General features: G+C 40.9%; 1 protein-coding gene across 1 annotated transcript in view; it reads right to left on the minus strand.

Annotated features, from left to right (window-relative positions):
* plch1 (phospholipase C, eta 1) overlaps positions 1-12,192 on the minus strand; it is a 52,662-nt gene that overhangs the window by 19,747 nt on the left and 20,723 nt on the right. The window contains exons 3-9 of the mRNA XM_041940887.1: positions 11,402-11,645; positions 11,039-11,168; positions 7,984-8,154; positions 7,318-7,411; positions 4,408-4,611; positions 3,219-3,339; positions 137-308 (exon numbers count right to left, since the gene is read on the minus strand). Of these exons, the coding sequence (XP_041796821.1) occupies positions 137-308; positions 3,219-3,339; positions 4,408-4,611; positions 7,318-7,411; positions 7,984-8,154; positions 11,039-11,168; positions 11,402-11,645 (1,136 nt within the window). The remainder of the gene's footprint in view (positions 1-136; positions 309-3,218; positions 3,340-4,407; positions 4,612-7,317; positions 7,412-7,983; positions 8,155-11,038; positions 11,169-11,401; positions 11,646-12,192) is intronic.

A 12,192-nucleotide genomic window follows, 5' to 3' on the forward strand; every position in this document is an offset into this window, starting at 1 on the left:
CGTCATGCATTAAGTCAAATATGGAGAAAGCAAGCGCTCTGCGCACTAACCGACTGGGCAATTAATTTATTCATCCAAAAACACAAACTGTTAGTCCACAATCCATCCATTCATCCATCCATATATGTGTTCTCACTTTGATGAGTATCTTGCCCCTCAGGCTGTGAGGACTGGGTAGTGTTCTGGAGCCTCTGCTCAGGAGATCTCCCACATCCAGTTTGTCTCCAAAGATTTCTCGCAGGCACTGAGCAATCTTCTTCTGCTGCTGGATGCTGCAGTGGTTCTCGATGGAGAGAATTACTGGGTACCTGAAAGCAAACATACATATTCAGGTTTCCATAATGTACACCTGCCATTACTCACAAAATGTGGCTCACAACATCTCAAACTTCCATTTCTCAATTCCAACCAGCAGAATAGTGAGGAGGTAAAAAGGAAAAGTACAGCTGCATAAACACCTCTGTGGCCTAGTGTGTGTGTGTGTGTGCGGGTTTGTGTGTGTGTGTGCGTGCCTGTGTTTTCATTTAGGAAAGGCGAAATGACTTGTGGCCACATCTCAAATGTCAGGTTTGTCAGAGTGACAGCTCTCCCTCAGGGGACCCAGCCCTGCTCTCACCTCTACCTCTGATCCCCAAAACACACACACATACACACACACACGCACACACACACACACACACAGTTACACACTCACAAACGGGCTCTGTGCCTAATACAAAGGAGAAAGTCAGAGTAACATCCAGACTCATTTCTTTCCCACACACAGACAGCGACATCCCGGAGCTCCTCTCAGGTGAAACAGTGCGGCAGCTCAGTGAGCTGTGTAATGTGTGTGTGTGTGTGTGTGTGTGTGTGTGTGTGTGTGTGTGTGTGTGCGTGTGTGTGTTTGTGTGTGTGCGTGTTGTGGGAGAGAGCAAAGACTTGCTCCATTTCAATGCAGCCCAGGGGCCATTAATCATATTAACAGGTGGCACTGATGATAAAATTTCAGCTGAATGTAAAAGTGATTGAGGTAATGCAATGATTGAGGGTGTTCAGTTTATTCACGTGCTCTCGCTGTCTCTTTATTACAGATTACTAATTATTATGGTATGAGATTAGGAGAATATGAAGGTATTTCCTAAGTAGCGCGTGTGATTTTTTTTTTCTTCTGGAAACAGTGAACCTTTTGGTGTTATATTTAATTTACAGAGGAGCACAACAATCTTTAGCCAAGTTACCCACAGGACCAAAAACATTGGCTGGCTAAAATTATTTTGGAAAAGTGGCAAAATGAATAAATAGAAGAAGAGCGATACTTGCAGTTGGGCTGCCACCAACAATTACTTTCATGATACGTTGATCTGCCAATTATTCTCTCAATTAACAGATTGATTGTTTGGGCTATGAAAAGGTTGGAAAATAATGAAAAAAAATGCCTGTCATAATTTCCCATAGCCTGCATCATGTTTGTTTTGTCTGTCCAACAGTTCAAAATCCCAACATAATCAGCTCACGGTCGCAGAGGACAAAGAAAAGCAGCAAACTTGCACAATAAAGAAGGTTAAGCAATTATTTTTGGCATTTTTGCTTGAAAAAAAAATTATAGCATTACTAACAATCAAACTATTGACTAATTAATTAATCAGCTTATCAGTTTTTGCTTTAAACTGCAAACTAAAAACTGAGAGGTAAAATGAGGTTACATCAAATGACACTAGAGGCAGTCATTAACAGGGTTTCCACAGGAATTTTCCATCCATGTTCAGAATTTACAAAGGTGGGTTGTTCCTGTTCTGTGTGAAAGATGCCATACAAATAAAGTATACAGTATATTATATATTGTGAATCTGTTAGCTGGATGTCCGGGCATGATGAAGCAACATAAAAAACATAAAATTTAAGCTTGAGGAAAACTGTATTTCACTTCTTTCTCCACTTATTATGTGAGTCACAGACAGCTTACACTGACAGCTAGAGGAATAAATTCACGTCTTGGGAATTACGCCTATTCGTTTCCTGTCCAGAATTTGATGAGAGGATCAAAACCACTTTTATCTGTTTGTTAAATATGAAACTTCAGACAGCAGATGGTTATTTTAACTTAGCATAAAGGCTGAAGGATGGGGAAACTGCTGGCCTGGCTGTGTCCACACCACCAACACCTCTAAAGCTCACTAATGGGTCGTTTAATCTGCACAAAAACCAAAGACCAAAAACAACGATGTGTGGCTCTTTGGGGTTTATGTTAAGCTAAGTTAACCAGCTGCTGGCTGCAGCTTGATACTTTATGGACCGATATGAGAGTTGTCTCTATCTTACCATTAAATTTTTGCAATAAATCTGATAATAAGCACATTTCCTAAATAGTGTTCCTTTAAGATCAATAACAGTTACAGATCAGTTAATAAATTGAGGTTGACAGCTAGAAAATAAGCTATATAATAGATGCAGAACCTTCATAATTTAAGTGAAACTTCCAACGGGGCACTTAATAGTTTAATTACATTATTAAATCTATTCCAATACTGTCTGAATTTTTAAATAAAGTAAATGGTTTCATAAAACAGGTGCTGTAATCATAAGGGGCTGCAATAGATGTTAAAGTGAGCCAATATGGCAGCAGGAAGCTGCATCATTCACCACTTTGTTTGGGTATTGTTGGACCCAGCAGAGACAAACAGTGGCTCCTCAGGGAGCCAGCGGAGACGCTGCTAAGCAGATGGCTCGGTAATAGGTGCTAATTACTGCCAGGAATCACAGTGTTCTCTGAAAACACAAACCTGGCTGTCTAAATGTTGCAACTTTCTTGTTAAACCTTGTGGGGAAACCTCTCATAGTTATTTCATCGTATCAGTGTGAGAAATGCGCTGATATCTCCTCCCATAGTGGAACATAAAGCGAAAAAAAATCATCAGAAGAGGACAGTATGCAATCAATAACACAATCTGTGTGTGTGTGTGTGTGCACTTGGAGAAATATTGTTAGTGCTGCAGCACAGAATATTATTAGCTCTACAGAATGTCAAGCAGAAACGATGTTTCAGTTAGATTTGTACTATGTGTGAGCAAACTGAGGAAGAAATAAGTAAAATGGCATTTCAATTTGGCATTCTGGGCCATTTTCTCCCAGTACAATACCTGTGACATAATGGAAGTGTCTAGTTTCTATAAAATGCCACAAACATTCACACGCAATCACTCACACACACACACATGCTATAGGCAGCTTTGACTCACTGGTTATTTATGAAGGCATATTTATTGATGGTCTCTATGACCAGCTTGAACGGTATCTTGGAGGTCAGAGTGTAGCCATGTTGGACCATCGGCTCTCCATCAGGACCGTCCCAGCAGTCCACTGCAGGGGGGAAGAAACAAACAGGAGGAATGATGCATGAATAAAACGCTGCATTATGTTACTATTCTCAGGTTTCTGTCTCTTCTCACTGCTCACATTTCTGAATATCGGAGAGGCAGTCCATTTCATCTGAACTTAATGTCCCAGCTCTTGCACTCAGCTATTTCGCATTCAACACTGGTGCTGAATTATTCCGGGTGTGAATAAAACTAATGTTCAAGCAATAGCAGGTGCAAGACTGTGCAGCATTTTTCATTGTGTCTGCATCTGTGGGCCTGTTTCAAATTTGATTACCAAATATAAACAGAGCAAAAATGGGTTTTGTGTTTTTATCTAAAAACATTAACAAACTAGAATCACCCCCTTGAGGTTTTATGCTTCCTCCAACCAATCAAGTTAAGGTTTAAATCCATCTCTGTCCAGACTCATATAATATCTATACAATTTATTGAAGGAATTTAATAAAAGGTATTCAGTGTCTTCTTTTAAGCCAAATGGAAGTTATCACTATTTTGACGTGTATGATTCCAGTGAGAAACATGCTGTCTTCACTTAGAGACTATTTTTCCAGAGGAGCACAGAGGACTGATAGAGAGCTTCATCACATGGTGCAACAACAATCACCTGAAGCCCAATACCATCATTAACATCCCGAACAGTGATTTTATTTTTATTTTTTTTAATACACGTGTAGCACAAAGCAGAGTGATACAATTTGCTTAGGGTGAAAGATGGTTTGTTGCAATTACAGGGAGTCATAAAAGCCAGCTTGTCCAATTAAAATGGAGTTTTCTTCACAGCAGACATGTTGATATGTCAAAGTAAGAAAAGCATGCGTTACTAATAACATTAAGCATGGCTCTGTTGAATTCAGATGTCCCAATAAACCGTGACGTGTGACAGCGAGCCAGCACGCACAATTCCAGAACCATGAACCTGAAACGTCTAATTCAATTCCAGCCATGATTAATTTATTTACACCTGTGCTTTTCCTACTGTGACGTGTCTTCTGTGGAAATGGCCACAGTCAGATTAGCCTCGCCACATTCAATGCAGACGTATGCTTACCTTCTACGCAGCGGCAGCCGGACTGCAGCACCCAGGCGTACATGTCGGTCTTGGAGTGGGAGAGGAGCTGGTCTCCGGTCAGGTATGTGTTATGAGAAGAGGCGATGAAGTAATTGCACAGAGGCTGCTCCATGTCTTGATTCACCTCGTGGTGCAAAGGGTTGAAAATGTCACACGTTGGACTGCGCATTAGGCTTGTGAAACCTGAAGAAAAATGTGTGGGGAAAATCTATTAGAAAACAGGCCTTGTTAAGATTTCTGCTCTGTTTCGGTTATATGGATTATGATCACAGGGATCATTTGTTTTCGCCCATGCGAGCAGCATAGTTCTGTGGATGGCAATGCATTGGGTCTGTTGGTCAGTGCACCACTTTGGACCAGAAATTTTCACTCATGGTGCTCAGCAGATGAATCCTGCTGACTTTGACAATGCTCTGATTTTTCCTCTACTCTCATCATAAGGTTGACACTTTTTTTTTGTATTTTGGTGGAAAGTTTCAACCAGACATTTCACTAATGAAATTTCCTCTAGCGCCACCATGAGGTTCACATTTGTGGTTTTTAGTGAAATGTCTCAAAAAATATTGGACGGATTATAATTAAATACGTGACATTCCCATCAACCTCAGCTGTACTTAGTGTTCAGTGCTAATTTGCAAGTGTTTGCAAGCTATCAAACTAAATTTAATACCTGCTTGACAAGGTTAATGGTGATGGACTCCATTCATATACCGCTTTTGTAGCATATCAACCACTCATCAGCATGTTAGCATTGTCACTGTGAGCATGTTGATGCACACATTTAGCTCAAAGCACCTCTGTGCACACAGAGCTGTTCATTAACATGCAGATGCTGAAGTGAAGAAGTCAGCTGCAGAGGTTATGGTGGAACACAGCAAAGTATTCTCACTGTTGTTTGCATTTGCCTGTTTTTGAATATCCTGCAGCTCCTAACAGTGACATCTACAAAATCTCTCTTCATCAGCAGTTTGATTTCCAGGAAAATACCAAAGGATGACAGACAGGCACATTCAAACCAGAGCGCTGCGGTTTCAAACCGGAGCGGTGAGGTTTGAAACCACGCCACCAGTGGATATACTTCACACATCCATCTTTATTTAAGGTGGTACAGCATGAAGAGCACTGAGAGTGAAGGGGGAAAAAAAGCATCCTTTCACCCAGAGAAGGAGGAATAAAAATGAGACAGGAATACCAAGAGCTGGAGAAAAGCTAGAAAGCAGGTCAAGTTAGTGCAGAGACTGGGGAGGAGAAATGGAAAATGTGATGCAAATATTGGAAAGATTTTTGCTATGGGAAGTCAGTGATCAGACTGGACATGTAATCTCATCATGGTGTCATCATGGCTAAATCCAGATTTGAACAGCACGCTGTGTGACATGAATATACTGAATAGTGTATACAGTCAGAGATCAAACAGTGGAGCTCATCACACTGTAAAAACATGTTAATGTGAATCCATTTCTACATGTCTGTCATATCTGTGCTCAATGCATGTTTAAACACACACATTTCCGGCCTGCAGGCGCGACATTAGGCCGACTGGTCTGATCAGTCAGACACACACAGTGTTAGCCTTCATGCCTCCTACAACAAGATTAGTCTCACTCCTCCTCCTCTCCCACTCATCTCCTCTCCCGATACTCGCTCCTCTCATTTCTGTCACAGTCTCATTTTCTCTTTCACACCCGCCTCATTCTGACTTCCAACTTTCTCACCCCAGCTACCCTCCTCAGTCTTCACTGCTTCTGCTCCCTTAAGCTCACCCTTCAGTTACATGTTGCGTTAAAACGACACTCGGAGATGAACACTTCCGAAAGACAAAGTGTCAAAACATTCACAGTCATTATTTGATCTTTTCAGCCACTCGTTGTTGGTATTCAAGGTTTTATCATGGGGTTTGATATATAGTACATGTCAACTGAACTGGTATAAATAAAAATAATGCTTATTTTTTTATTATTTTTCAATTACTTTTATCGATATATATGCACATAAAACAAAAGTTTTCCTGAACCAAATGTTACGTCTCACTTAACTGAGACAGAGATCTTTGAGGTTGGCAGATTCATAAATATTCAGAAGCTGTGTGAAGTGCAGAGGCCCATTTTCTTTTGTACTGAACATGCTATGATGTCAATTTTCAATGAAATGGCTCGACGGTATCCTGGAGAACAGATGATCAAAATTTGAAAGGTTCATTTTGATGTGTTTAAGTTTGCTCAAAGCCTGGAAAAAAGGCAAGATGGCTGATTTATATAGCATTTTCTCTCATTTCTGCAGCATAGTATCACAAATATGTTCACTATTGTGGACAATAAACTCTGACTATATAAAACTTATTCAATTTGGGTTTCTTTATTTTTGAACTTTTCTATACTATTGATTAAAAACATGAGCACAGCTTTTTAGGATCTGGCTTCAATTCATGGTGTCTTGTAAATGCAGTGTGAGCTGGGCATTACAGAATGATACAGAATGCTAAAAAACAAACTTGTTGTGATTACCATTTTCATCGTACATCACACTTTGCACACCATGTGTCATTCAGTGTTCACAACAGTGTGAGCAAATAGCATGTATTTTGCACCCTGGCCAATGTCTCACAATCACAAAGCACACAATCTGTTTGATTCTTTTCATGCAGGCTGACACCTCTTGAAAAAAAAACCTCAATTGCGTAAACTATTCATATCTGCTCTTGAGGCCTGTTTTCAGTGGACGGTAAACAATCAAACAAAATAGCAGCCATTTGTAAACTAATGGTTTGCCATGACAGCTGCAGGGAGGGGAGACGAGAAGGAACGAGAAGGAGGCCGAGAGGAAAAAAAGGAAAAACTTGAGGGAGTGAAAACAGACGTGAAAGAAGAAAGAGAAATGGGAGGAAGTTACCTTCAATGCCCATGACGCCTCTTTGTTTATTCTCGTCAGACACCTCAAACTTGTCAATGATTTCTGCAACATACTCTGGAGTCACATTGGTCATCTGTAGAAAGAAAAGGACATAACACACTTGAAAATCCTGTTTAGGCTCTTTGTCATAAATAGCAAATAGTTACTCTGAGTGTAAATGCTAGATGGTGTCAGTGTTTTCCCGTTTTGTAGCACATCTGCGTTTCCCATTAATCGAATTGTCAGCCATGTCAAGCAAGCAAGACAGTCGGAACAGTATAAATGTCGAGCATCGCACGCAGCAGACGGTAAATAGCGTGATGAGAAATGACACCATTGCTGAGTGAGGAAAAGAAGAGTGTGTCGGAAACACAAAGAAAAACCCTGACAAAAACGCAGCAAAGAAAAGCTGCAGACAGCAATGAAAGGGCACCCGTGAGACAAACCAATTTTAGGAGTGATAGATTCGCTTAGTGGAGCAGAGATTCCTCTGGGCAGACGGCTCAGACAGAGGCAGATACGTGTTAGACTAAGCAGAGGTAGAACGGAAATATCTCTTTTCTGTGGATGTAGTTTGGACACCTGATCATAAAAAAATGAGCGTGGTTTAACATCATCGCCTGAGCATTTTATCGGCTCTAGCCGGAGAACAGTGTGACCTCTGACCTTCTGCTCGTTGCGCAGGAAGTTGGCCAGCTCCTCCGCTGTCAGGTGGTCCTTCCTGTCACTGTACGCCATCATCAGCAGGAAGAGGTCCCGTCTCAGAGACATCATCCTGTAGAAGACTGAGAACTCCTCGTACGTCAACGTTCCCTGCTGGTCGTCCGTGTCCGCTTCCTGTTGGGGTGGGGAAGTGAAATGTAATCGGTGACACGTCTCAAGCTCTTATATTTTGATTGATACGGGAAAACTGCAAAACAAGCTTCATGGCTTGCAGCGCGATTCACACACTCCTCATCTGATGGCTGCTTTAAAAACTGAACACAAGTAGTGATATGATTTGATTACAACCCATTAACATTTTACCCACAGCCTAAAATTTGGTTAATAATTATTAATATTTATTTAATAAAATTGGCAATATTTATTTGTATACTCTTTGTATATAATGCACATAGCCTTCTATAGTTGATTTTATTTTGTATATTTTTTATTGTCTATTCTTTATTCTGTTGCTATAACAGGTGAATTTCCCTGAGGTGGGATAAGTAAAATCTTACCTTATCTTATCTTAATAGGTAATCTAAGGTTAAACAAAAACATTATAATCAATGACGACAGTAACCATAATAATAATAATACGTCACAGTAAACTTCACCAGAAAATCTAAAAAAATGATAAGCATAAATACAAGCAAATAAAACTAATATTGCAAGTGAATTAAGAAAAATTAACAGATATGTTAATATATATTCTCCTCTGTGGGACTTGTGGATTCATATAAGTTTCATGTTATGTGTGTTTCCACACTTCACTCGCTGCTGCATGATGTTGTTCAACTGTGAATGACGCTGTAGGTTCTACTGATGCCTTTCTCCCCAGTGTGAATGCAAGCATGAGTTTACTCCTGTGCTGATGGCGTGTCTGTCCCTACTAATAAAGCTGCTGCTCAAGGTGACACCTTTGGCTTTGTTGAGTTCTCTCCACAGGTCACCACTTTATATAAAAATGGAGCCTGTAATCTGGTTCCAGACCTGTGAATTGCTCCCACATCTCAGGTTTCTTAATTCAAATATGTCTGGTATCGTTACCAAGTGGCGGCTTCCTCCCATGGTTGTGGAAACTGAACAATCAGAGCTCAGTAGGTGAGAATAAGAAGGGGACATAGATGCATAAAGATTTCACCATACTGTCGAATGTTCATGTACCAAATGACCTTCCCTCCTCACAAGAAATCAGCCACCATGAATTCAACGTCAGACTGAATGAGAGAAGTGAAACGTGCCAAAAATGGAGATAGAGTCTGATAATCAGGTTATAATATATGGCCCAGAATGATTGTCAGTGATGAGCCAGTATCAGCTTGTCAATGTATGCATGGTGTAAAATTAGATGTTTGAAGGCTTGCACAGGAGCACAGCTGTCTCATCTTTTTTTTTTCTCTCCATCTCTTGTCATTTGTCATTTCTTTCACGCTGATACAAACACAAATTCACACACAGGCGCAAACGCCGTGCCAGTCTTCATGACAAAAAACACATTACCTCCGCAACCAATTTTTTTTCTTCCCTAACCTCATATCTCGCAACACAATGCCTCAGGACGCACGCCGCATGGGCCGCTGCTCGTTCCATCCTGCCGCCTCGCGCCGTGTGCTCGCCCGGGATCCAGCGTCTCATATTACCTGGATCTCACAGAGGCCCATTCGACTCCAGCACCAAATCTAATAATACCAGCTAATGCTTCCATCACACTCCCATAAAGAGCTCACTATGTGCATCGGGGACTCGATCACAGGCAGAATCCACACACAACCAGCTGGATAAATCACTGTGATGGACTTCATCAGAAATGCATGGACAGAAAACAAAGACATTCACGGTATTTTAAGCAACTGCACAAGCTGTTCAGATGGCAACGCTGTTGTCTGCCAAGTCTTAAGTGGAAGGGGATAAATTAAGGCATTTCCTTGTGAGCTAAACCCAGAGAGTGAATTATCTTATGCTGCGAAATTACAGTTTAGCCCATCATGAAGATTTCACTTTGAAATCCACTGTATCAACTCTAAACTACTGGGGGTGGAGCTGAGGCGTTCAGAGGACACTGTGTTTGGATAGTTTGTCAAATGTAATGAAATTACACACTGCAAGGCGGTTTCAATTTTAAGTTCTAAGATGAAATATATCTGAATCTTGAGAAACCTGGTCCAGTTTGGAACATTAATAAGTTAGATTCCTATTTTATGAAGTATAAATAAACCTGTTAGCGTGTCACAGAGCAAGAATATGGTGGTGGGCCCATATTGGCCCCATCCCTATAAACAGAACTCATTATAAGCTAAAATTATTAAGATCTTTAAACTAGATTTTGAAACAGGGTCACTCTTAAAATCCCAAAAGTAGTGAGGCTTTGAGGGCCCCTGGAGAGGGCCGGGGCTCTGTGGCAGTTGCATATTTTTTCCAGTTGGCAATCCAGCCTTCTTTTGCAGCTCAGGACACACGTATCCAATTGTTTCGCACACTGCAAGTGAATGCCTTCAGTGTCCTTAAACGCTGCACGGTGTTACTGCACGCCATAACCTGCATTAGAGAAGCCAATAGACACTGTATTTGGATTTCTGACATTACTAAATGTGACTCGTGCTTTAAAAATTGAAGCAGCCCTCTCCTCACATTCCCTCATCCTTTTCCTCTAAAAGTGCCTCTCTCGCCCATGGACGTATGAAATATTCCTCGCACATTTATTTGAATTACACAGACGCACATAAAAATAAAAAATGCAACAGTAATGTGACGTCAGCAAACTGAAATATTTATACATAAGAAATTTAATGTGTTCAAATTAAAGCAAACTTCTTTTTAAGTTAATAGCGGGCTTGATGTATGTAAGTAAATGTTTTGGTAATGAATTTCTATTCCCTGATGCCTCAAAATGCAATTTACTGTAGCTGTGAGATGTAGAATAGTGATTGTCTTTTTGAGTCTGCATGTTTTTTTCCCTGCTTAGATAACTAGCAACCCACACTATTATCTTATCTATAGATTACAGGGGCTGAAATACCTGAAACATTTGTTTGACCTTCCTGCGCGGCAGATTGACATTGAGCTTGTGGAGAAGTTGGTAGATCTCTTCGATATTCAGGAGTCCGTCTCCGTTCTTATCGGCCTCCTCAAACGTCTGCTTCAACCACGTAACACACACACACACATTAAGGAAAATTAGGTGTGTATCACGTGTACACCCCCAGATTCTAACCAAGAACACTGTGCTAGAGGTGGATGGAGATATAACAATAATATGTCACTTGCAGTCTAGAAATGCTGCATATTTGAGTGAAAGTATGCTATTTTTTAGCTCATAGTTTCCTGAAGAGTTTCCTTCTGAGCTTAGGAAAAATCTCTGAGCTCTTTGTTTAAAGGATATTGGTCGTGTGTGCGCTGCCGTTTGGCCAGCGAGTCCTCATCACTGATCCCAGCCATCAGGTAGCGGAGGCCAGTTATCCAGGTTCTGGCTTCTTCTGCATTTGAAGTCACCAGGTCGAGGGACTCCATGTGGTTTCCATGGTACACCGTGAAACAGCAGGCCGGGTCGAAGCTGCCGTCTGCATGCCGATGGAAGATGTCCGATTGGCCGCCCTCTGTCACTTTGTACAGCGAATCAATGGTGACTGGTGGAAAAAGAGGTGGGATGGGAAAGAAAGGACCAGTTTGATTATCAGTCAAAAGAGTGAACAAAAAAATGTAGGAATCATTAATGATTTCTGTCTCTAGTTAACAGAGTATTACAACTTAAATGATAAGCCCAGTCGTATTTTGTTAGAAAGACTAAAACCAACCGTGAATTTATCCTACCAATACATATTCACTGTGGAGCTGAAGCTTGTAAGAGTAAACGCCTCTTTGCCATCGTCTGCTCCCATAGACACCACACCATTTCTGTAAAAACTCACTAGAACATCAGGTGTGTATTAATCCGCGGTTGGAAATAGTCCCCTAAAATGCATGTAATGGTTTACTATTTGCTAAAAACTTCAGCGCCCAGCTGCTTTAGGAAATCATTGGGTCTTTGAAAAAAGCTGAAGGCACGCTATGCAAGATCTGTCATCACCATTCATTATCGGACCCTCCTCTCCTGCAAAACCAGTGAAGAGAGACTGAAGAGAAGGAGCCGCGTTAGCAGTGAATCAGATATAAAACTTTTTTTTTTTTATTGTT

This window comes from Chelmon rostratus, chromosome 7, assembly GCF_017976325.1.
Source record: "Chelmon rostratus isolate fCheRos1 chromosome 7, fCheRos1.pri, whole genome shotgun sequence".
Classification (NCBI taxonomy): domain Eukaryota; kingdom Metazoa; phylum Chordata; class Actinopteri; order Chaetodontiformes; family Chaetodontidae; genus Chelmon; species Chelmon rostratus.